The sequence below is a fragment of the Aphelocoma coerulescens genome, chromosome 5, assembly GCF_041296385.1.
Source record: "Aphelocoma coerulescens isolate FSJ_1873_10779 chromosome 5, UR_Acoe_1.0, whole genome shotgun sequence".
Taxonomy (NCBI): domain Eukaryota; kingdom Metazoa; phylum Chordata; class Aves; order Passeriformes; family Corvidae; genus Aphelocoma; species Aphelocoma coerulescens.
In genome coordinates, this window is record NC_091019.1 from 59,197,682 (window position 1) to 59,223,506 (window position 25,825).

The following is a 25,825-nucleotide window of genomic DNA, read 5'->3' on the forward strand; positions in this document are numbered from 1 at the left end:
CAGGACCCCTCTGCGGCGAGGGGGACGCAGCACTGGCTCCGCGGAGAGCTCTTCCCCGGGGATCATCTGCCAGGGCGAGACCGGGACACGGGAGCGGGGCTGCCACGGGCAGACGCCCGGCAGGACACGGCACTGGGGCGGCGCGGCAGAACCCCGGTTCGGGCGGGGACAAACTTCCCCAGCGGGGCCGGTCCGGACCCCCCGCTCCGCCTGCGCCCCGCCCCGGAACCGGGCGCGGCTCCCGCGGGCGGGCAGAGCCCGGCGGCTGCGGGCGCTGGCGGAGGGTCGCTGGCGGGGAGGGGTGCTGGCAGTGAGGGTCGCTGCCGTCCCCGCCGCAGGAAAGCCGCCGCGGTAAGGCCGAACTCCGCCGGGGGCGATCGCGGGAACGGGGTCCTCTCGGTCGGGAGAAGTTGGGCTAAACCCCCCCCCCGGGTCTGCAGCCCGGCTGGGCATCCCCGCGCCCGGCTGTGCCCCGGTCCGGTGAGACGGGGCGGGTGAACGCGGAGGAAGGAGCTCTCCGGGCCGTAGCTCGGCGGCGGGCGGCTCGAAGCTGCAGGGAGGGATGGCTGAGCGCAGGGGGGATGGAGGCGCGACAGCAGCAGGGAGGTGTAGGTGGGACCCGGTTTGGGCTGCAGGTGTGGAGGGAGCATCGCTGGGACGGCGCTCCTGCTGCCGCTCTGATGGTTCACAGGGGAGGTGGGAGCCGGTCCGGGTTGCAGATGCAACAGCGCGGTGTATAGGTGGGATGAAGTCTGGATTGCAGGTGCGACGGTGGAGCACACAGGTGGGAGCTGGTCCGGACTGCAGCCGCAAACGCACCGTGTAAGGGCTGCGTGTGGTTCGGGTGGCGGGTGCTGGATGTAGTTTGGATCGCAGGTGCAGGCACAGCGTGTGTAAGTGTGACGTGGTCCAGATTGCACGTGTGGGTGCAACGTGGTGCAGGCTGCAGGTGTGATGTGCAGGCGGGATGTGGTCCTGCTGTGCCTGGGGCTGGCAGAGCATCTCCCAGCATGGAGTAGTGGATGGCCGGTGTGCCTGCGTCTGGGCTGGGCCACTTTGAAGCTTTTATTTTGAAATACTCTGTTATCCAGTGGTTTTCAGACACGGTCTCCCAAGTCCTGCCCGGTTTTCCCACATAGTTCTCTCCAGCCTCATCCTCCCTTTTGCTCAATAACTCGGCAGTGATTAAATGGCTTCTTGCAACATCAGCATACAGAGCTGAATTCCAGAGCTCGTGGGCGGGGAAGGAGTGCTCAGACACACTGATCTTAGGAGAAATACCCCGAAACAGTGTTCGTGGTCATCCCTCTTGTACCTGATCAACGCTGTGAACTTTCTGTTCTTTTTCATGGATTCTTAAGACTGAAGAATTTCTCTGGATAAACACAGTTTAAAACACTTCGGGCTCCATGGTAGACTGCAAGGAAACTTCTGGCTTAAGTTAGTTGAAGAGAAAAGTTCGAGTCAGCAGAGTTATGGTAAGGTTGCCATCGTCCTATTGAACTTGCTCAGAATTTGGGCTGTCTGGCCTCTAATCTCATTTCTCTTCCATCCACTTAAGCTTATTTTTCCACTAAACAGAGGCTGCCAAAACTAGAGGGCCCGGGGGAGGGGATCGCAGGAATCTGTGAGAATATGAGATTTTTTTTTTCTCCTGTTACTTATAACAGGGTAAGTTAATAACCCCATTCTAGGCTGTCATCCAAAAATACTGCTCAAAAAATGCAAGCAGTGTACAAGACCCATTGTATAAAAGATAATCTAAATGTAGGACAGGAAGAGACCTGGCAGGTCAGCAAATCTAAACACAGAATGATATTATGCCTTATTGCACACGACTGTAATTCATTTGTTGCCAGTCTTCTGGGAATGGGAAATTTCAGACATTTACTGAACTGGTACTACAGTTTTTTCTCCAATATATGGCTTTCTCTTACTTTGTATTTGCACTATGACTTCTTAGTTCTCCCAGTCTGATGCTTTTCTCTCTTATCAGTGTAGAAATAGGAATTGCATGCTTTTCTCTTTACTGTGCAATGCCAAACAAGCTAGAACTTGCTGTCTGCTTTCATGAAGCAGGCTCCAGCTTCTGCTGATCCCTGGCAGTTGTGAGCTGGGCTTCTTAATCTCCGACTTCCCTGTGGATGAGCAGAGCTGCAAGGCTCAGAGGTCTGTCCTGTGCCTCTCATGCTTTGACACCTCACCTAGAAATAAATCCCTCACCAGGTAGGTGCTGCAATTATCATCTTCTTCAGGTTCCTCTTGTCCTGTGATGGGGGTGGGAAGCTGGGATTTTCATCTCCAGGTGTCCATCTGACTTTTGTTTTCTGCTGTCAGCTCTCATCATATTCCAGCCATTTTATTAATCCCATTCCTATTGCACATCCTCGTGTTTTCTGTATGCCCCCAGCTTTCTCCCACTTGCTCTGTCATGAAGGGAGAAGTTAAGTAGAATGGAGTGTGTCTCACTTTCAGTAGTGACCCCTGCCAAACTCAGACTGACCCCTTCCATTTCACTGTCTGTCTCATCCTTCTAGGTCTGTGCCCTCTTTATTTTTACAAATTTTTGTCTTTTGTTTGTAAACTTCACTGAGCTGCACAGCAAGTGGCTTCAGATGTGTTGTAAGCTGAACTTTATCCCTGTCTTGTGTGCCAGGTATGCTGGATAATTTTCCTAGAGCAGCTGAGCAGAAGATTTTTCTTACCAAAACCAACTAAGTTGCGTTTTGTCCTTCTTTCCACCTGATTTACTTCCATGGCATCAATTATTAGATGTGGGGTTTTTCTGCAATGATTATTCTGTTGATGAGGGATGTTTAATCCCACCACTGTACTGTAACCAGCTGTGAGTAGAAGATGGGTGTATTCAGCAGTGGGTGCAACACAATGCTGCAGACTGGGCAGTGAACATCATTCATTGAGCTGAAACAGCTGAAGGAACTTCAGGCAAACTCAGTGCTCATACCTGAGCTCAGGTTAAGCTCGCAGTTGAATATCCTCCTTCTTAATATTTGCAGTAAGGTCTATCAATAATGATTCAGAGAAAATACCACCAAATCAACAAAGCCAGGTCATGGGGTCATACAGTAGCACTGAACAAATCCAGCTCTGCTCAGTCCAAAATACTGCAGTGGGTGCAGATAAACAGGAGTTATCCCTGCTCCATTCATTAACATTGTATGTTGCTTTTTATATAACTAGGTGAAAAATTGCTAAATATTTTGCAGAAACTAGATACAACTCTGCAGTGTGATACCCCTTGTGTTCAGTGCATGACTACCTGCTTCTGACTTAATATATTATAATCCCTTTGGCATTATCCACCAAGCTCAAGTTTATTCCAGTGTTTCTCAGCATTGCTTGTGCAGCAGTTTATCATACCATGCTCGTGAGCTTGATCTTGCAGAAGCTGCCTTCATCTCCCAATGGCCAGAAAAATTACTGAGAGCACCAAATGCTGCAACAGAGCGGGAAAATGATCTGTATTTTAATTTTACACTGATTTTTCCAGTCCTGTGCTGTCGACTGAAATGCTAAGAACGAATTGGGGGATGGAAAAAAGTCACATCAAATTTTGAGCCTTGACTTTCTCCTTCTAACGAAGGGCAGTGTCATGCTCACAGGTCGGGTGTGGGGTTGTCACACCATTCCAGTGGTTCCAGTTCTGCAGGCATGCTTTAGGAACTGGAGTGAAGCACAGATTGAGAATGTTTAAAAAAAAGGCTTCTCTACGTTTGGGCAACTTCTCAGTGCCTCTCAGGTTCCTTGTCAAGGGTGAATATTCTCTGGCTCCTTTTTCCTAGGAAAAGAATAACTAATGAGCAACAGCCAAGCTTTATGATTGCTACCAGATAATGTCAATGGCAGATGAGCTGATTTTATGAAACTGAACATGGAAGAAAATAGAGGTGTGGGGTTCAAGCATGAACCCCTGAGTCATAGCCTGGCATCTACAGGAGTGCCCGAAATTAAAAGTGGTTGTGTGATGTGGCAGATGAACATTTGTTGCTGCTTTGTCAGCCAGCCTTTCACATCTGCAGAAAGCATCAGGAGAGCTTCTAACAGCATGGTGGGGTTTGTGTTTGATGTAATGAACACGTACTGTTCACGGATTCAGCTGTTTCTACTATTTTGATACCTGAGCTGACATTTCAAAGTGCTGCAAATGCTGAAGCCACAGATCAGTGAGAATCTTAAGCAAGCAATAGTGTTTGCAAAAAGCTCTGTAGCATTTGATGGTGTATTTCAAGGTCTCTGAAAAACCAGCTGAGCTGATAAAGGACACCAGACAAAGCCAGAAAAGGAGGACTGAGAGACAGTGAATGAAATTCTCATTCCAGCATTGGAGTCACCCAGCTGATTCCCAAATGGTTAATGACCCTAAAAGAGAGAGCTCACTTCAGAAGGGACATTGCTCCAGCACTATGTCCAGTAACACAAGTACAGGCAAAGGAGGAGCTGCCAAATGCTGTAGTTGGTAAGGCCCGATGTCCAGCTTGGCACAGGTATAGTAATTATCACCAGGTGGTGCTACTTGGCATTGACTTCCCGCTTGTTATTCTTGCCACGACCATTATTCAGCTGAGGTGTGAACAGTATTCATTTTGTGGAATGTTTGAGGGCAGATGAGGGATTTGGTCTTTGCATTGCTGCTCCATTAGGGTCTGTGAGCAGGTGTCCCCAGTCACTCCTTGGTGCTGAGAGGACTTCCCCACAAGGGACACCAGGGAAATTTCAGCTGATGGTTTGCATTGCTGCTCACAGAGTGCACACAGGCTCTGTAACACTGATTTCGCCCCAAATCCAACTTGCAAAGCCTTCTGTTGCTTCTGCTGCTCCCAAGCTGATGGCTAATGCTACCATAGGACATCACTAGTGGCAGCTGGCCACCTTGGAACTGTGTGGGTCTCCACTTTTCCAGATGGGAGAGCTGAGTCACATTTTAACAAGCAAGGACATCAGAGGAATTTGGAGATCACTCCAGGAAACTGTGGGAAAGGAGGCATCCTGCAACCATAAAACCTCTATATTTAGTTGTACTTTAAAGTGGAAAATGTTGGTGATTTTGCCATTTCAGAGGTCAAATGAGCTCCTCTCCTGTCTGCTCTGCACAGAGCCTCGGCACAGGGAGGCATGGCCACCTGTCCCACCCCTTCCTTGTGTTCCCCAGAGGGAGGGAGGGATATGCCAGCCCCACTCATGTCCCAGGGACTGCAAGGCGAGCCCTTTCCTTGCTGGAGGCACAGCCTCTTCCCAGCATTCCCTGACCGGCAGAGGGGATGAAGGGAGGGAAGCAGCAGTAGCTCCCAGGGCAGCAGCAGAGCCCCTTTCCTCTCTCCAGATCAATAAATAAAGTTGGCATCATCCTTATGTATTTATTTATTTATTTATTTAAATTTTATTTATAACTTTGGTGAGCAGCTCTGCTTTTGTCAGTGCAGCTAGGGCATAACTGTGTTATCCTCTGCTCCGTGGGTTAAATTGTATTATTTTTAATGAGGCAGCTATCTCCACACTGCTTCTGTCCTGCTGGTTTCCCCTTTCTGGGAACTGTCTGCTCCTTGCCCGTCCTGCTTTTCTGTTAAGTCATTGCTGAGCATTGGCTGGAAGCAGTGAGCTAAGCATTAGCTTTATTTTCTGACAGAGGCCCCAGTTGGAAACAGAAGTTCCCATAGTACAAGGCAGCAGCTTTTTGTGAGCAATGCTGTTCTTCCCACAGCCTGCCGAGAAGTCAAACTGTGGCAAATCAACTCATTCCGCCGCCTGGCCCAGATCAAGGTTCTTCACCTAAATAAAAGGATGGCCCCTGCTGCCAAAGGATTTACTCCCAGGAGTGGGTGCAGCCCAGGGGGCTGCAGGAGGAGAGGCAAAGCCACACAGCCCTCCCTGGACCCTTCCTTATGCACTGGCTCATCTCTTCCATCTGCACTGCAGTGCTGAGCCCATTCCCTCTGTCCCAGCGGGTCCCTTGGGGGCACAGGATGGCACTGGGGGTTCTGGGGTGTGGCTCTGGGGTTTTGCCCCCCTTGCAGCCCACAGTTGTGCACCCTGGGCGGCTGCCTCCGCTGCATCAGCTGTGTGAGTAAGCCTCCCTCCTGCCCCAGAAACAGCCACAATCTCCTCTGTGTGTTTCTAGCTCAGAAAAGGCTGATTCATTCTCTGAAGCAGATTAATTACTTCTGCTATTTAGAAAAGAAAAAAAAAAAAAAGAAAAATCCTTTAGGATTGGTCGGCTTAACTTTCAACTGTGTGCACAATGCAGTAAAGCAAATCTGCTCTGAGCCAGAGCAAAAAAGTTCACAGAATAAGAAACTGGGGGTTACAGTATTTACCTGGCATGTCAGCAGTGGGCTCTGCAACTTAGGAAGTATTTGTGTCTTCTTCTTGACTTATATGACAAATGGTGCAAATTTGAGCCTGCCATGAAGGCGAACTGGGGAACAAATGTTTTTATTCCCTGATACATTTTATAACTTGTTCCCTTTCTGGTTTGTGTCATGCTGATGTGGCAGCCGGTTCCCTGAGTAGCTCTCATCTGAAACCTGGCTGAGCTGCTCCATTTCTCCTGTGGAAGGCTGCTTTCCAGCCTGCCTGCCTGTGCTCACTTGTTTATGCACTGATGGGCTGTAGTTCCCCATTTCAGAACAAGCAGTCCAATATTCATGAGTTATTTTATATTTACCCAGTCCTGAGGCTTCTTTCATAAGCCTGGGGATAAATCCTGGGTTTTGTTGTTTCCATTACTGGAAATGGACTGAACCTCCACAAACATTACCAAGCCTTAAATAAGGCCTCTATTTATCTAGAAAGGAAGGGAAAGGACTTAACACAAAGCAAATTGATTTACAAGCCTATAACTCCCAAACCCCTGTTCTAATAACACTTGTAAGCAAGTGTTGAAGCAAGCCATATGTGTAGAGATGAATCACGTATAAAATTATGTCCTAATATTCGTTGTGTATTAACTTATCAGACAAATATAGTGATTTTCCTCTTGAAGATTAATGACAGCCACATGTTCAGCTGGCATAAAGAACTGCAACTCTTTGGACTATGCAAACCTGAGGATATGATTGAACAACTGATTTCTTTGCAAAGAACAAAACAGTATCACTTGTTTCTAAAGTGATAAGAAAAAACCGAAAAAACTGCAGGTATAGTAAGGTCATTTTATCCCAGCATGAGACTTTCCCATGATTCCCAGTTGGTTGGGGCCATACTAAAATCTCTTCACATTAATACCAAGACTAAGTTAGAACTGGAAAGATAATATCTAGGAAGACAATTTTAGGTCCTCTCAAAACAGCTGGAACGAGTACTGTAGCAAAATGAAAGGTTAAGCCCGTTAATATTTTAGGATTACTGCGTTATAAAATAGGCTCTTCAGACTTTTCTTACCCAGCAATAGAGAAAACAGTCTGAAGGCATCTTTGGAGTGGACTAATGTTGAAATCATGCTAATCCAGCCTTCTTCAAGCATTTATTTTAAACGGCTCAAATGCTTAACTTCTTGAATTAGCAGCTGAGCAGGTTCTCTGGTTACTCTTAGTAACGTTCATATTCACACAAGTGCCCTGGAAAGTACCTGGCAGTATCTGGGGCTGTTCTCCTTAATGTGTGCAGTACGTGCTTCGCCCATGCCATTAGGAATCCTGGCTATGGTCAGCTTATCTGAACAAAAACACTCAGGATGTTTGTGTTTGGGCTGTTCACCAGATGAGATACCAGCTGCTGTGATTCATCAGCAGCTGAATGGAAAAGCTGATCTCGATAGAAGGGAATCGCATTTGCAATTTGTTTGGAGAACAGCTGGAAAAACGCCTCCCCCTTCTGTACTATTCTGGTGTCTTGGTAGCTTTGTTCAGAGGGGGTGTCTGTAAATACAGATCTGGGTAGCTCTTTGGCTTAGTGGTGCCTTTGGCCCTTTCCCTGTGGACCTCCAGCACCAAACTGGTTTCTAGGGACGAACTGAAGATCTTCATCCTTGTGCAGGTGAGGAGGGTTTGTGCTTGTGCTGGAAGGATACAGCCAAACCCTGGACAGGACCTGCCTGCCTCTCTCTCTCCAGGGCAGGGCTCAGAAGGTCTTCTTTCTGTAATTACATCTTCTTGCTGCTGCAGCACCAGCGTGTGTACCAGGGAGCAGAGTTCAGCCACCATGGCACCCTTAATCCTGGCAGTGCCTAAGCAGTTTCCCTGCAGCCTTAGCACAGGTGCAATGTATGTATGCTGGATAAATAAACAAATATCAGGCTTCTTACCCAGCCTATGCTTAGGAGCACATACAGCCTTTAGAAACCTGTACCTGGGTCTATGCTCTGGGCAGAACCACTGTTTGGGGTTTTGGCAGAGATTTTTGTCAACACCTTTCCAAATTAAGCTCCAAGTTCCTCACAGTTAATGGTTTAATCTCCTCAAATGGAAGCACCCTCCCCTAAACCGGATGTTTCTTTCTTGTAGAAGCTTCCTACCAAGACAACTGCAGAGCAAATGTTACGGATGTTTTAAGCAGATCAACTCCATTAGGTACAAAGTTCCCGGAAACATGCCACCGGCAGTAGCAGAGTCCTTTATTTTTTTATCTGAAGTATTCATCAGATAAAGACTACTTCAGAAGGGGTTTTTTTCTCCTTTTAGCATCCCCTAAAGTGAATGCATTCAGCTGAAAAGCAATCGGAGAGCTGGTCTGTGACAAGAGAGCTGGAGGGATGTCAGTCTTCAAGGAGAGTAGAGAAATTCAGTAAGAGCCAGCAGCAGTCAGATTTGCAGTTCCTGTCTTGCTCCTGTGATTTCCTGAGGATGCTCAGATGTCTCTGCTCCCCAAGGAGGGAGCAGACTGGCTGCTGTCACTGTGCTCTCCCAATACCTGGGAAGGTCATCGTTAGTTCACTCCATTTGCATTCCAGTAGCTCTTCTGGCATCTCCTGCTGTCCGCATGGCACAAGGTTGTGTTGCAAAAGCCAGAAGCCTTGTGGGCAGTTGGAGGATTTGGCTCTCCCCCTAAATGTTATTTTGCTGTCCCCCTAAATTGGTATGTCTTCACCTGGCTTCAGTGCCCTTTCAGAACTTTGTTTGACACTGGTCCTTCTGGTTGCTTAACTCAGAGTTCAGTTCTCAGATGAACAGAGAAATTGCATTATCCAAATTTATTTCCCTAATTTTTCCATTGTAAACAGGTGGTTGTTTTCACTGGCCCCATAGGTGCCAGAGTACCCAACAAAACCCATCATGGGGATGCAGAGGTGAATATTGCCCCTCTGATTCTTGAATACTGTCTGTGCTGCTGGTCAGTGATTTAGAATGGAGTGATATGAGGCATTTTAGGCAGGATCACCTAAAAAGAGCCATTGCAGCAGACCTCTGGCTGGCACAGTCTCCCTGCCAGCCCGAAATGAGCTGGGTGTCCCCTTTCCAAAACCCTTGACATGACTTCCTTGAAAAGCCACTGGCATGGGAATAAATTTGTCACAGAAACGTAGGGCAGCGAGAAGACACTGATTGCTGTAATTAGGAATAATCTAATTCCTAAAGGCTGTGGGCTGTATTTATGTCTGTTTAATTGGATTCCTGAATTTTGTGGACTGGCCATGTGGGCAGTGAAGCCATTGTGGTGTGATCCAGAGGCAGCAGAGTGATACACAGAAAGTAGAGGGTCTCAGCTCTACTTTACCTTATATGGAACTAAACTCTTAGTTCTTGATGTAATCTGTTTAATTTTGGTGTAGTTACAACTCGGAGGACCACCAAATCAACTGCTAGAAAATTGGGGTAAAATTGGGTTGATTTGCTGGGGGAAAACCATTTACCCTCTCTCTGAGCAACTTGAAAGTTCATGTCCGTGCAGCCTGCAGAGGAACAGAGCACCCTGAGAGCTAGTTTTCCTGCTTTTCAGCCAGATTTCTCTGCTTCTGCTTTTTTGCTTTTGGTTTTTTGGGGGTTTTTTGAGGGGGGTTTTTTTCATGTCAGAAATGATGGAACCTTTCTAGGAGGAAAAACATTTCTGGAATTTCTCAGATCCAGGCTTCAGATGAAACCTGATGGGATCTGACTGATAACCTTTTAGATTGCTTCCATGGTTTTCAAGGACAGGAGTTTGCACCATCACAATCCTTTCTTTGCAGGATTTTTTTTTTCCCTTGAATTTTATTTTCTTTCCCTAAAACCTGCTGTGAGCCTGGTCCTGTTCCCAAGAACCAGATTATCGACTAATCTTTTGAGGACTTGGGGATTACACTTCAGGAGTGCATGCAATGTAAAGAGACATTCATTTACTGTTGTAAAACCTATCCTGAATTAACATTAGTCTTGGATTGCATGGACACACCCCCAGAGTGTTTCCTATGGCAGGATGGGGAATTATGCAGAGTCATTTCCCTGGACATTACATTGTTATGGTGTTTTAATTAGAAAGCACGTGAGCAAGTTGATCTCTTAAAGGCCAGCTGAATTTGGGCCAAAGGGCAGACAGATCAGTGTATTTCTAATACTGGTGGGGCTGTGCTTGTGTACACAAGGGTTGAGTTTCCCACCTAAGGCAGGAAGACTCTTGATGTGGGTTCCAACATTTGATCTGGGAGGTTCAGTTGAAGGTAGAACCTCACAGAGTAAGAAAGAACATTTGAAGCCTGGCTTCTACCCTGGGACAGGCAGGAGGCCTATGCTGAAATGGGCCATGTTGAAATATTCACAATTTAATAATGACTGTGTTTCAGTTAACACCTCCTGAGAGGCTGAGTGGATGCGTTTTGCAGCTGTGGCTCACAAACTAGTTTTCACATGAAATGTCAACCAGAAAGGCACAGAGATGTTTTCTGTTAAAAAGAGCTTTTAATGTCTTCAGAGCCTGCTCAGCCCATAAAAGCTGAAGCTCAGCAGGACCTTAGTGGTGCCCAGTGAGAGCAGAATTCTTGTCATCAAGCCCCTGCCCAGAGGACACTGCCTGAGCTCCCAGCCTTTGCTATGTGGCTCCTCTCGCAGGGTGGGCAGCCTTGGGTTAGACATCCTCAGTATTTTAAGCTGTCCTGGTTCTTTCAGCATTGCAAAGACCCCTGAGATCTTGCACTGTTTAAAGTTCTGGTGCCACAAAGCTGGAAAACCCAGCGCAGCTTATGCAAGATGCAAGGGGCTGTCCCCACCCACACCCATGCTCTCCATCCCACCACCCTGGCCACCCTGCATCCTCTTTTATCCTTCTGATTGTTTTTCCTTTCCTTTGCCCGATCATTACCCTGCTTTGGTCATTTCCCTGCTTTGAGTCACCCCGTGCCAGGAGTGCTTTTTCATACTGGCAGACAGACATGAAGTGGGGGCAAGGCTCCCACCTTCCCAGCCCAGGGGGAAGCGACACCCTCCCAGTGACTAGCACAGGGTGAATGAGAAGTATGACAAATGACATGCAAATGCCTTCCCTGGAGGCTGTAGAAAAGTCAGTTCCTTGCACCTCTCTAAAGAGTGGTATTTGCATACTATACACTGACATCCGGTTGAACTTCCTCAGAGCATGCGATTTGTAGAGACACTTTTTTGGGGATTTACACTGTGTTGACTGAAGGTTGTTTGGCAGAGAAGGAGAAAAGGAGCTGGCTGGGGAAGGGGGGGCTCACACAACTGGTCGAGAAGTATCCTTCCATGTAGGAGAGACAAGGGAATAATTTGGCTTCAGCTCTGCGGTGGGAGTTTTTCCCTCTGACAGTTTTCTATGTTCTCTTGGCATCCTGTGGAGGTTTTTAAAAACATCAACAAAAAGAAAAAAAAAGGCAATAAAAGGGTTTCGATTCTCATATCAGCTTTTGTGACAGCTTCCCACAGAGCAGAAGCCAGGAGTCTTAGAAAGTTATCACTGCACTGTCCATGTTGCTGGGTAACAGTTTCTGCTCCTCACATGACCCCAAATGATAATTATAAATTGCATCTCAAAATGCTGAATGGTGCTGGAATTGCTGGCAGATGGAGGTGCTGCCTCTCTGCCTGAGCGTGTGGGCACTGGAGCAGACCAGTCTTACTCCCAATCAGAGTTTTCATGGGATCTGGACCTGAGTCCCATTCCTTTCTGGCTGGAGGCAGGATGCCCCTCTGGCCCCTGTGGGTCTGCTTACAACAGCACTAGGGAAGGACCAGGGTGAAGCATTGGTGGCCCCTTTGGTGCAGCACAGCTGGGGGCTGGCACCCTCTGCATGGGGCCAGTGCTGCCCACCACCTCACATCCCTCCAGCGTGAAATCCTCTGTGCCTGCCAAGGCCTGTGGTAGCGTGTGAGGGTGCCCAGGGCTCATACCCACCGTGGAAAGCTCCTGATACTGGTTTGTCTGACTTAGCACTCACACAGATAGGCCTGTTGCCCTCCCAGTGGCACTGGCCATTGCAGAAACAAAATCTGACAGCTGCACCAGTCTGGTTTAAACCTAGCTCACCACGTTAAGGGGAGTGGTTATTGGGTGTCTTCACAGTTATAGTAACAAAGAGTGGTTTCAAGGCCATTTGAAGCTAAGCTCGTGCAACCTCTCGTATAAGTAAGGGTTTAGAGGCCACTGAAGGTCCTGACATAAACATCCTTGAGCATCTCACTTGAGCTTGATTTGTTTGTTGTCCTGTAGCAGGCCAATGAAATATTTATTTATTTATTTACTGTGAGGAAGAAGGCACCAGCAATTATTTTTTTTTTTAGTGGTGGGGTTAAACCTGGTGTAACCCCACTGCTACCATATGGGACACATTTACCAATTTTGTGAGACATCACACAATACTGCAGCTTGTATTTGCCCAGGAGAGAAAAGCTGTGTTGGCACACAGAATCCTGATAGTGGTGGATGGGACTGTATCAGGACAACATTTTTTTCCTTTATTTGTGAAAGAATAAGCTATACTGGAAAAACAGATACAAATTTATGCCAATATGGCCACTCTTTGTCTATGCACTGAAGCCCTTCTCTGGAAATTTGCTGCCAGCAGAAGCCATTGCCAGCCCAGTGCCAGGCCCTGTCAGAGTGTGGATGGCACAGCTCCTGCCCACCAGCTGTAGCAGGGTGTGTGTCCGTGCTCCCTTATTTCCTAAAGACAAAATATTCCCCATAATGGTGCAGCGCTGCTGAGGTCACAGCCGACCTGGGCTGTGTTGTGAGAGCTCCTGTAAGCTGTGCCAAAGCAAAGCACAGTGTGCCAGAAACCTCATGAACTTCTTCAGTATTGAAGAGCAAGAGTGGGCACTCATTCCAAAACCTTTTCATTTTTTTAAGCATAAATCACACATTCTGGCCTCTGATACAGGGGAAGATCAAAAATATGTAGATTCAAAGGCTGCTGAGTCTACTGGCCATGGCAGCAGAAAGATGGAGCAGCACTTGGTTTGCATGCTGAGGCAAGGTCTGTTGTGCAAACCATGCCTTTGGTTTGCTCACCTGAATTTCCCACTGTGCCTTTACCCTCAGCTGCCCTGGGAGACTGAGAATGCTGCTGGTTCCTAGAGACACTAAGGGGCCCACACCAAGGGGTCAGGATGGTGTCTAAAATAGAGATTTGTGGTTCCCCTGCACTCATCTTGGTGCGTGGGAGGGTGGTTTGTTAGCCTGGATGTAGGTGAGCTCTCCGACACTACATGGGAAAACAGCAGTACAAATGAAAGCAAAAGGAGAGGTGAAGGAAACACATCACGCTTCCAGAAGTGATTTTGGAAAGCACAAAGCCAGGATGTTGTTTCATTTTTAGGGACTGAGTAGTCTGACACATTGCAAAATACAAAGGCTTGGCGTATTCCCAGCAGCAGAGTGAAAACTGGAACTACCCAGAAGCAGAACCTGTCATTAGCAGTCAGCCAGGCAGAACGGGCTCCTGAGTGCCAGGAACAGGCATGGAAGAGAGGGGGACTGAGCAGCATAAAGGAGCTTTTCTCACCCCAGCAGCATTGTGGAGGGAAACAGAGGGCTGTGAGGCAGCATGTGGGATTGGGATGCTCCCAGAATTCTTCAAAGGGCAGCTGCTGTTCCCCCTCACACGCCAGCCCCCATGCCCTGTTCTTCTGCATAGGCAGTGGGTCTGCTCCCCAAAAAATCAGAATACTTTTGACCTGCAGTTTTTCTCCCTTTTGTTTTCACTCAATTATACTTAGCTGGCCTGAGAAATCTCTTTTTACATGTCCTCCCCAGTCCTTGCTGTGATCCATGTCGTCCTGGAGGCATGTAATAATTTAGACTGAAAGCTGGGCTGTGCAGCTCTGTTCTCCACAGTTTCACGGGATGGAAGAAGTATTGATGTGCCCTGATTTATCTCCCACAGATGTCATCTCCGTAGGAGTGGACTTGAAGGACAGAGAGGCACAGAAAACTGAATCTGGGAAGCACCTGATTCAGAAAGAAATGAGGAGGAAATTTTATGGACCAGGTTGGATGGATGCAGGGAACATTCATTACAGCTTTGCAAACCCAGTGGTCCAAGGAGTTCACACCATGAATCGTGGTGTTGCTGTTGCCAGGTGCAAGAGCACAAGCCCTCAGGATGGCTTTATGTTTCCCAAAGGAATCTCCTAAAATTAAGAGGAGCATTGATGCTGCTTTAGACCTTATAGCAACCTTCCAGTATCTGAAGGGGGCCCACAGGGAAGCCAGAGGTAGACTCTCCATCAGGAACTGTAGTGATAGGACAAGGAGTAATGGGTACAGATTAAAAAAGGGGAACATTTTTTACTGTGGGGTGGTTAGACACTGTAACAGGTTGCCCAGGGAGGTTGTGGATGCCCCAACCCTGGCATCCAGGCCAGGCTGGATGGGGCTTTGAGCAACCTGGTCTGGTGGGAGATGTCTCTGCCCATGGTGGGGGGGATGGGACTAGATGATCTTTAGGGTCCATTCTAACCCCTTAACATTCTGTGATTCCCCATCAGGGCTACCCAGCCTGTGAGGGTGAGAAGATGAAGAGAGGATTGCGTTTAAGACACTTAGATGTGGCACTTGGCAACATGGTTTAGTGGTGGGCTTGGCAGTGCTGGGTTAATGGTTGGACTCAATGAACTTAAGGGTCTTTAGTCTAACCTAAACGATTCTATTATTCTTTGTGGTGGCTGTGGATGTCCCTGACACACTGTCAGGATGTGCCCAAGGGAGCAGCACCCAGCCCCAGTGCTGAGCAGGCAGCTGGGGAGGCAGAGCATGGGTGCTGCAGGCATGGTCAGACACAGGGTCTGGGGACATTGCTTCCACCATCACAGCCCCCCCTGTGGCCTGGGAAACAAAAAGCAAAGCACCCCATGCCCTTCTGCTGGCAAGAGGTGAGATGTATTCAGCTGTCCTGTCTGGTTTTGTCAGGGCACTTTCCTTCCCTCAGCCAATGTAGTTTAAATAGCCTCTGTGAGCCAGCCAGATAGATGTGTTCCATTTCAGTCCTTATCTGTCTCACTCTGCTGAGATCATTTACCTGCTAACAAGCTCCTGTGGTCAGAGATAAAAGGCAAAACCAGCAGCCCTTTAAGGATGTAGCTGAACATCTTTGCAACACTTCGCTGCATGGAAAATATGGAAAGATGTTGTATTCACAATATGTCACTCATATCTGTGTTTGTAAACAGATTTATGACACCATCTGCAGTCATACTGCCATCTCCTCCATATTCATTTCCTTTCCATTTATATAGCACAGCTCCTATTTGTTTTATTCCCTTTTTACAAGTATACATTAGCTACCTTTTTCCTTTCCTACAAAAAGAGTGCACTCTCTGTGGGGAAGAATATTTAATCAATCCAATTTGTTCAGTTTAGTGCATAAAAACACAGGCCAGAACTGTTTTGAGAGGTACCTGCCTGGTTCTGTTTCTCATCTCCTCACATCTGTGTGGAGCAGGTGGGAGGGAAGGATAATTCAGAACAAATCTGCTGGTAAACAGGATGCTCTCTCGGTATTTCCTGTCTCCTGTTGCACTGGTGGAGCTTAATTTTCAGGAATCAGCTAAGCCTGAGGTCAATATTGTTATTGTAATTTCTCTGACTTGCTGTAGCTGATACAATATAATACAAATACAATATAATGAGGCATTTATACATCTGGGAGCAAAAATCCAGCCTGCTTTGTTATCTGTCTGGATAAGCAGTGTTTAGTCATGTTCAAATTAAAAAAGTGATTTGCTGTGTATAAAAAGAAGTCCCACAAGAGAAAGAGAGCTTGCAGTTGGCAGCCACTTCTGCAGCCCCTCAGGGTGACCAACACACAGGTCAGATGGTCCTCAGCACTGCCCCACACTGAAAGTCCAGCTTGACCCCAGCACTGGAAAGGGATGGCTGGGTTCCATGCACAGCATGGAGGAGAATTTGACTGCAGGTGCACCTCTCCAGCCCCAGGACTGTAGATTTGCAGTCACCATGACTGGTGAGACGTGTCGGTCGCTGCCCCATCCCCAGGGCTGTGAACCTGGGGCAGGACACTTTTGCTTCTCTCCTTCCAGTGAGGGAGGATTTCTGTTCTCCTTTGCATCAAGCCTAACCCAAATTCCTGGGCTTGAATACAGGGGAGGGACTGGGGTTGACTAATCCCAACAAGAATTTTACCAAGAGTGAGTAAGGGCTCTGGGCTGCAGGGAGTGATGACAAATCTTGGAAACTCAAGCCTGTGCTTTGGCAGGGAGGTTTGTTTGGGGATTGGTTGCGTTGGTTTTTTTATGGTCCTTTTTATCACTTTTCAGCTGTACAGTGTGTTCTCAGATGGTATATTCACCACTTCGTGGTTTTGGATTGTGACCATCATTTTTTCAGCTAACAGAACAGGGAGCAACTGGGTGCTTGGCCAGCTTCTTTCCCAGTGAAGCAAAAGAAAAGTCTGCAGAGCTCTCTAAATGGATTTTCTGTCACCATATCCTGCTAATTCCTTCACCCCTGTGACCTCTCAATGCAGACTTTGGTGCTGTGAGCTGCCAGAGTCCTGCCATCACATTTTCTCAGGGAAATTGTTCGAGTTTCCAATCCCATCACACTTTGCATCTTTCCAAGAGGCATATTTAGGCCTATAATATCATGCCTATCATTAATCAGTGAGCAAAGCTTTTGGCCGTTTATTTGCCAAGGGGAGATTGCCAAAATGAGTCGCTGGGTAAAACAGAAGCTGTGTGGCTCTGCTGCAGGGAAGGAGCCAGGACCTTTCTCAACAACGCAGTCCCCAGGAAAAATCACAAAGCAGGCTTTAAAATGAGATTTTTTGCAACCAGTGTAAATGGTCCATCCTTTATCTTGGCTTTCTGGAAAAAAAAAACCTTCAAGAGATTACTTAGTTTAGATTTTTCAAGCCTTTTCTCTAGTTGCTGCTGGGCTAGAAAGCCTTCTGTGGAGCTGGGAAGGGAAAATGAGACTCTCCCATAATCCCTTCCATCCCTGAAGTGCTGAGTTTTGGGGCCAACTGTCCCCAGGTTATTTTGAGTCCTGTGCAGGCTCAGCAGCCCAGGGGAACAGAAGTCCTGGTGGTGTGGCAGGAAGAGGAGGTGGTATCAATGGCTGGATCTGGGTCCAGCAGGTTTATCCTCTTTTTGTAGGGCAAACTGTCATCTCTGGGAGAAATTCAGCTTTAAAACAGAATCACAGATTCATAGAATATACTGAGTTGGAAGGGACCCACAAGGATCATCAAGTCCAGCTCTTAAGTGAATGGCCCATATGGGGATCAGATCCACAGCCTTGGCATTATTAACACCATGCTCTGACCAACTGAGCTAATCTCGGTGGCCAAAACGATTGCATGCAGCTTTGAAAAGGACCTGCATCATATAACTTGATCCCTGTGAGTCTGAAAAATAATAATCCTGCCTAAAACCATAAAATCTGGCCCCAAGAGTTACACTTGGCTTTGCAGTTTCTCTGTTCTAAGTCAGTTCCTGGCCTTCCTTGCTGCTGATGGCCTGGCTGGACACGCCATGTACTCCAGGGAGATGGGCCATTGCTCCCCATCTCCAAAAAGGTGCTCTGCTGTTGTCATAGCCAGCCTCCTGCTGCTGTCCCTGCACTCACAGCCTGTCAGGCTCTCACGTTATCAGGCATAAAAACCATGTGTACAAACATATTTGCTATTACAGCAGACAAGAAGGGATTAAGTGAGTGCTATAAAATTAACCTCAACATCAGTCAAAAGAAACAAAAGCGAAAAAGGAACAGGGCAATCAGATGCTCTTATGAGCAGGATATGCTCAAAATTATTCCTCCATCTCATTACAAATGCTTAGAAACTGCACAGCCTCTCCAGCACAGTGAGATTTTGAAGTGGTTTAATGGGCATTAGGTGTTCAGAGCTAATAATGCCACTTCCAACCTTATCCTTTCACTGCATGAAAATAGGTAGTGACAATTGACTAGTGTAAATTGGCTACTTCTAAAGCTGTATTTGCTGGCCTGGATGTGCTAAAAGTCTCTCCACAGAGTCTTCAGAGCCTGAATGTAATGTGTGTGGTTAAGGTGGGGATATATTGAGTTTCTTCAACAGAGGACTGGTTCCACTGTGTGCCCTGCATGCTGGAGATCTGGGACCTGCTGTAGTTGGGCTTTACATCCTGATTACTGGAGAAAAAACAGGGCTACTCCAGGAATAGCTTTTGGTCAGTCCAGACAAACTTCTCACTTTGTCTTTTCTTTTTCTGCAGAACAAACCATTCACAATGTCAGTCAAAAAGGAAGCTGCCCACAAGAAGTGGGCTGCCCTAAAGGAGAAACTCGGACCCCAGGAAACTGACCAGTCAGAGGCCAACCTGGAAAATGCAGAGCCAGAGCTGTGCATCCGTCTCCTGCAAATGCCCTCAGTGGTGAACTACTCCGGGCTGAAGAAGAGGCTGGAGAACAGCGATGATGCCTGGATGGTCCAGTTCCTGGAGCTGTCTGGGCTGGACCTCCTCCTGGAGGCCCTGGACAGGCTGTCTGGGCGAGGAGTGGCCAGGATTTCTGATGCCTTGCTTCAGCTCACCTGCATTAGCTGTGTGCGAGCGGTCATGAACTCCCACAAAGGCATAGAGTACATTGTGAGCAACGAGGGCTACGTCAGAAAACTCTTCCAAGGTGAGAAGACATCTTCCTGCTTCATCCATCACATGCAGCATTGGGGGGCACTTTCTTGTTCTTTATCCTCCTGCCCTGCACCAGGCCTGTTGGAAATGGTTGGTCGCAACTGATTAATGAGATTGTTTGCTTCTTTAAAATAATACGGCTGTGAAATCACATTGCCTTTGCTGCCCCATGCTATTTCCACACAAATGTTGTCATAGTTTACTGAGGAGCTGGGGATAAACCCAGCCTTATCTGTATACTGGCATTGGAAATCTTTGACCCTTCGGTTGTCAGCAGACATTTGCTGTTCAATCATTGAGAGCCCCAAGGGCAGAGGGAGAGGAACTGAAAGGGCTTGGAGTCTTGTAGCCTGTAAAGAGGAGGGAAAGTGGCATGTTTGGACTCCAGAGAGCCTGCTCTCTGTGCTGCTCACTCTGCTCCTTCTGGAAGGTGGTAGGTAACACCACTTACATTCTCCTGTTAGTCACTTGGCTCGTTGTTAGCTTCACAATTCATCAGGGCATCTCCTAGAACTTATTGTACAGCACTTCATGATGCTGGTGCTGGAAGGATAACTTCTGTGCTGCTCCAGAGATCGCAGCTGTGCCCAGAAACCCTTATTAAGAGCTTTTTAAAATGCATTTAGTCTGAAAGCTGGCTTACTTCCCTCTTCAGTTTTGAAGTCCCCTTCCTTCCTCTTCACCCTGCATTTTCTTAGCCTGTGTGAAATATGGAGCTGGCATTTTTGTACTGTGAAAACGGGGGTATCCTGGACTTTTTAGTGTTGGAGCTTCTTTGTGCTCTAATACAGGAAAAAAATAAGAGAGTCTAATGCACTCCCTCCCAGCTCCCAGGGCTCACAGAGTAGTGCCAAAAGGGAATTCATGGGGACCCGTTGGAACAGTTGGTCTAACTCATATGCATATTGAGCTTTTCTGCACTAAAAGTAAGAATCATTAATCAAAGAAAATGGTTCATCTGCTGTTCTAGAAAATACCCATATGTGAAAATGTGAAATAAATTTTGTGAGTGCTGAAAAAATCTTGGCTGCTGTTGCAGCATGTCACTGGGACATGGAAAAGATTAATAACTACAAGCTGCACCAAAATGCCAGTGGGATACCTGTAGCATTTACTGTTCCCACTAGAAGTTACCATCACATGATGCTATTGGGATGGGATATCTGTACATTAAGATATTTCTCTTCCCATCTTCCATTGTAATGGGTCCCCTCCTTCAGTCTCTTTTCTATCACTGCTCATAATCCATGTAGCAGAAGACACTGAGATTCAGAACATTAATGTCATTATAAATTCTGCTTTGTTTTGTTCTGTTTTTCCTACAGCACTTGACACAACTAATGTCATGGTCAAAAAGCAAATATTTGAGCTCCTGGCTGCACTGTGCATTTACTCATCAGATGGCCACGCTTTGGCTCTGGATGCCTTGGACCATTACAAGGCAAGTGTTGGGCTAGAGCAGGAGGAATGGCTCAGCTTTGATCCATGCAGGCAGATCCATGTACCAGAGAAAAGGGTGGGAATGAAGTTTATTTTGCATCATTTTGTAAGAGAAGCAGGGGTTTATAAGGTGAAAGCTGTAGGAAATTTTTCGTGGTCAGCAGAAGTCTATGGTGCTGTTCTGTGACTTGTGTGGACAGATGACTGCCAACCACAAGGTGCTTTCTGGCAGCAAAACACCACCAGATCAGCAGAATAAACGGTGCCACATCCACAGGTTTCACTGCCCATGAGAGCAGGTACATGCATCAGTTATCAGAAAGCATGAAGGGATCCAAGAGGTGTTTTCAGTGACTTTCTCTGCCAACCAGACCCTGCTCCATAATGGAAAAGTACTGCTTTTACCTGTCTGTTCCTGTCCTGTGCACAGTGGGATAAACTGAGTGCTTCAGATGATAACTCCATCTAAGAGCCTGCACCATGGCCATGAGCATTTATGTCTGTATAGACTATTCTTGCTATAATATCACTTGTGTTACCAACAGAGTGTGAAGAACCAGCAGTATCGATTCAGCATCATAATGAACGAGCTCTCCAACACAGACAACGTGCCATACATGGTGACACTGCTGAGTGCTATCAATGCCATCATCCTGGGGAAAGAAGAGCTAAGAACAAGGACACAAATCAGAAACGAGTTCATAGGTAAGGATGTTCGTTGCACCTTTCCCTGGAGAAAGTCAGTTACCAAACTGGTTATTTTCAGATGTATCCATAGGGTGCCTGAAGAGGCTGGGGAGCAAAACTGCAAATATTAATTCTCATCTTTCTTTTGACCTTTATTCTCAACAGCCTTTCTGTCAACAGATTTTTTTTAACTTTGCTGCTTTCCCATAGTTTTGATCTCTTCTGGAATCCCAGCAGCACCTTATCATTTGAGCTTCTACAGAACATTTCTGTAACCAACCATCTTATGTGGCCACATTTCCATATATTGCTACTACTTGTAAGAATTGATGAAGTTTCTTCACTCTGTGTCTACTCAGTTGAGCCACAGAGGCTGTCCCATGATTCAGAAGTTCTTTCCAATTGCTTAAATCCCAGGGTCTTAGGCACCATTGTTTGGATTCACCTCACATACCGGGTGCATCTGAGTTGGTGAGCCTGGGCTCCATTTCTCTCCATGGAGATCAAGGAACATTTGACTGTATCAGACTGATTTTAGATGTCTAATTTGGACTGAGGTCACTCATGCCCTAAAAGTGCCTGTGTCCCTCAGTAACTCTAGGGGGATTGTGCAGTGGTTCACACAGGTGCTGCAGCTGTGTACTGTGGTGTCTCATCATTACCCACTGACTCTACCTACTTTGATAGATCCATCTGAAGATATTTTCACTTTTTCTCTCTGCAGAAAGTGTTTATAAGCATAACATTATATAAAGATCATAACAAATCAGTACCAAGTGGGTCATAATGTAACTATATCTATTTTTTTTACCTGCCAGGGCTTCAGCTGTTGGATGTTTTAGACAAGCTAAGGTAAGGATCTCTACTTACATTTTTTTTAAAATGTGATTCACAGTGAAGTAGCTGTGGAAACTCAATACTTATCCAGCCCCTGTTGTGTGAAGTGCAGTGTGCCTGGGTGGAGTGGACCACGCTTGTGTGCACCCATTCCATGGGAACTGGAGGCATTTGGCCAGTGTTAAGATGCTCTTGCCAACCACAGTGTCACAGGGACAGCTGTTGGCACAGATGGCATGCACAGAGGCTCTGGGCACAGATGGAGTAGCAGTGTCCTCATTGAGGCTGTTTCAGACTGAATTCTGAAGCAATGCTGTGGGCTCACTGAGCAGCTCACTGTGTTCAAAACCATTGCTGCTGTTGGTCCCAGAAGCATCCAGCTAAAACAATTTACTAATGCATATCTGAATGTAATTTTAAAATTGTGTTCTATCAGAAACATCTGTGATAAGTTCTAGAATGCAGTTTATGTGAGTTGCAGTTACCCATGTAACTGGAATTGCTCCATCCAACACCATAAAAATTAGGGAAGAGAAGATCTTTCAATAGAGCACCAAGGGTAAAATTCTAACTGAGTGCTCTTGAGAGTGCTGAAAAAGTCACCTTTAGAGTGTCAGTGGTTTTTTTAATCCAGTTTTGAGTAACAGAGAAGGAAGCTTTTCAGACAGAAACATCACCGAAATATTTTCAGTTAGTCTTGACTTTAAAAAAATAAAGGTGGTGGCCTGATTTCAAAAAGGTCAGAATGCCACTTTGTTGTTACAGCTCCAAGGAGAATTCCATAGCAAGCCTATACTGGGCCAGGTTATGCCATGAGAAGTCCCATTCATTTGTATGTGGTGACTGTAGGAAGAGGTATGTTCAGTTCAAGAAAGGATGCACTGATGGCATCTCATCCTTTATAAATAAGGCAGAGTTGGGTGCTTTCAACACCAACTGGCTGAGTCTGAGAGGCAAAGAGATAAATGCCATTTAACAAAAACAATCATCTGAAAATTAGTGAAGGGCTCTCCAATGAAAATGAATGCTGTAATATTGCAGAGACATCGAGGAGGAGGATCTGCTTATCCAGTGTGACACATTTGAGGAGTTCAAAATAGAGGATGATGAGGAATTATTAAGGATATGTGATGGGATAAACATGAATGATCATCATGAGGTCTTTTCATCTCTCTTCAATAAAGTAAGTAGCCCCTCACATGGGGTGCAAGATCACACAATGGCAAAGTTAACCCACTTTGCTTGGAACCAGCCTTCCCGTGACAGAAGCTGCTCTGTCTTCCAGGTGAGCCGCTCTCCAGTCTCTGTCCAGCTGCTGTCCATCCTTCAGAGCCTGCTGCACTTGGAGCCATCTCATCACTCCAGCCTCCTGCTGTGGGAGTCTTTGGATGCTGTAGTGAACAGAGCCCTTTTGCTCGCCAATGACAGTAAGAATGACATATCCAGCCTTGCACACTCCTCTTGTTTCCCCTTGTCCCATAAAAGTCTTTCCCCAATGTGCAGGAAATAGTCTGTGGGACTTGGTAAGAGCTGAACAGAAGCTGGGACAAAGCTACACCTGCATAAGGTCAAGTCTTGATGTGAAGCTTCATCCATGTGGGTGGCCACGTTTAGCAGTGGGTTTGGGATTCAGAGTCTTGTTTGAATGGTTAATCCCTGAGCTTTGGGTCATGGGAGTCAGAGGGAATCTGTCCTTGCTGGCATCCTGCTGCTGGTGCTGGCCTGTCTTGCTGGCAGGCGTGCTCAAAACAGTGTTTGTAGGCTGGGCACATGGGAAGGAAATTGCCTGGAAGCCAAAAGTGTAGCTGTGTAAAGTGACACCAGGAAATGGGCTCTCCATGGCTCCAGATCTGCTGCTTGGTAAGGGTTGAATAGAATGAACCATGCTGTGGGCCCCATTCCCTTCCCTGACCCTGACTTGTTTCTCTAGTCCAAGGGAACACAGTTGAAGAAGTCATCGAGAGGCTGCTGTCTATCAAAAAACATCCAAACAAGCAGAAGCGAGCTGAAAGCCGCCTGTCCGGAGGCGTCCAGGGTGAACGAGAGCCATGTGCACATGCAGCTCGGTGTCCAGTGGGGTCATCAAACCCCACCAAGGCACCAGCAACACCCTCAGGACCACTGGCCAGTGAAAAGATCTCATCCTGCCAGTTCACAGCCTGCTGTGCTCTGCCAGAGAAATCTAACCCTCCATCCAACACTGCTCCCAACCCGGCACCTCCAGCCCCACCACCTCTGCCCTCTGGCACAGCAGCCTTGAACCCCACATCCCCCATGACAAATACACCTCCAGCCCCTCCACTCCCTGGCATCCCTCCACCCCCACCCCCATTGCCTGGCATGGGGGGTGTTCCCCCTCCTCCTCCACCATTGCCTGGCATGGGGGGCATCCCTCCCCCTCCACCCCCCCTGCCTGGCATGGTGAGTGTTCCTCCCCCTCCACCTCCATTGCCTGGCATGGGTGGTATCCCTCCTCCTCCGCCCCCACTGCCTGGCATGGTTGGTATCCCACCCCCTCCACCTCCGTTGCCTGGCATGGGTGGCATTCCTCCCCCTCCACCCCCATTGCCTGGCATGGGTGGCATCCCTCCCCCTCCACCCTTCCTTCCTGGCATGACAGGAGATCATATAGAAGCCGTGGTGGCCTCCCAGTACAGCTGCCCCCTTGGCTTGGGCAGGCCTCCCCCCAAGACAGTGAAGACACCAACGCTGAGAATGAAGAAGCTGAACTGGCAGAAGCTGCCCTCCAATGTGGTGAGAGGTGGGTGCTTCTGGCATAAAGTCACTGCTGCTTTAGGGGTGACCCAGGGAAAGAAATACTACCTTAAAATTTGTCAGATGTGGTTGACTCTGTTTAGATACAGAACTTCCTTGATTTCCTTTACTTTTGACCTACAGACCTGAAATAAATAAAAGTAACATGAAACTACTAATGGAATAGTAACTATTCCAACTGAATTAGTACTTTGGAATAGCTTTTTTATAAATAAAATACTTGGAAATTAAAAGAAGAGAAAGGGACGGGAATATTTTCCCAATTCACTATGACATGCCTTAGATCAGACTCTGATCTGGGTTCCCCAAACTTTTATTACCCAGCTCATCTATGCTTGTATCTGGGTATATTAAGGTCATGAGTAAGAGTGCATGTGAGGATCACATCACATGTCTCTTGATTTTTGGGTTACATTTCCTTCTACTAGTGGATTCAAAGTGGAGCATGAAATGTGAGAAGAGGCCAGGACAAGCAGTGTCAGCTTTGTCCTAGACAAGCAAGGCATCCACTGCATGGAAGTAGGCAAAGGTAAAATCTAAATAAGGCATGTCTTCAATCACAAGAGCAGTAAAATGTTGGGATTATTTCAGTAGAGACTTCTACAGGCATCTTAGGGTAATTATTTTTTAAAAAAATACATTTTTAAGAAATGGAGTAGAAATTAATTCAAGCAGTCCTCTAGCCAGCATTATACAAGGAGGCTTGAGTATAAAATGAAAAATGGAGAAGGACACAGTCAGAAAATGTGCCCAGTCCAAGTTGTGCCCAGTCCCTCTGTTAGGATGCAAGGAAGCAAAAATAATATCAACCAAGGGACTAGAAATGAAATGTCTGAGGTCGTTGTCATGCTGAGCCAGTTTGCCCACGATGGAAGAAAATGCAGTTTTACAGGGAGGGATGGGGCTGTGTGCCCACTGGTGCCTCCCCTTACTGAGTTTAATTGCCCTTCAGGCCCTTTGGATCCCACCTGTGGGACTTGCCCCTCCTCAGTAATGCCCATTTATCTAGGACTAGTATGTCTCTCCTCATTTCATTCATCTTCTGAAGAGTGTCCCTGCTAGCAGCTCACCTT

The 25,825-nt window shown here is 47.0% G+C and overlaps 1 protein-coding gene across 8 annotated transcripts in view; it reads left to right on the forward strand.

Moving 5' to 3' along the window:
* The first annotated feature begins 244 nt into the window (after nucleotides 1-244).
* The window catches only part of INF2 (inverted formin 2), a 42,128-nt gene continuing 16,547 nt past the window's right edge, over nucleotides 245-25,825 (forward strand). For 3 of the 8 annotated variants that reach the window (XM_069018413.1, XM_069018415.1, XM_069018419.1), the window contains exons 1-9: nucleotides 254-351; nucleotides 1,362-1,478; nucleotides 18,597-19,005; nucleotides 20,339-20,454; nucleotides 20,999-21,158; nucleotides 21,959-21,992; nucleotides 23,019-23,160; nucleotides 23,263-23,404; nucleotides 23,908-24,738. In XM_069018413.1, the coding sequence (XP_068874514.1) occupies nucleotides 1,476-1,478; nucleotides 18,597-19,005; nucleotides 20,339-20,454; nucleotides 20,999-21,158; nucleotides 21,959-21,992; nucleotides 23,019-23,160; nucleotides 23,263-23,404; nucleotides 23,908-24,738 (1,837 nt within the window). In that variant the 5' untranslated portion in view covers nucleotides 254-351; nucleotides 1,362-1,475. Of the gene's footprint in view, nucleotides 352-650; nucleotides 823-1,361; nucleotides 1,479-2,076; nucleotides 2,227-18,596; nucleotides 19,006-20,338; nucleotides 20,455-20,998; nucleotides 21,159-21,958; nucleotides 21,997-23,018; nucleotides 23,161-23,262; nucleotides 23,405-23,907; nucleotides 24,739-25,825 lie in introns of those variants that run through there. The other 5 variants (XM_069018417.1, XM_069018418.1, XM_069018414.1 and 2 more) reach the window with 5 other exon arrangements.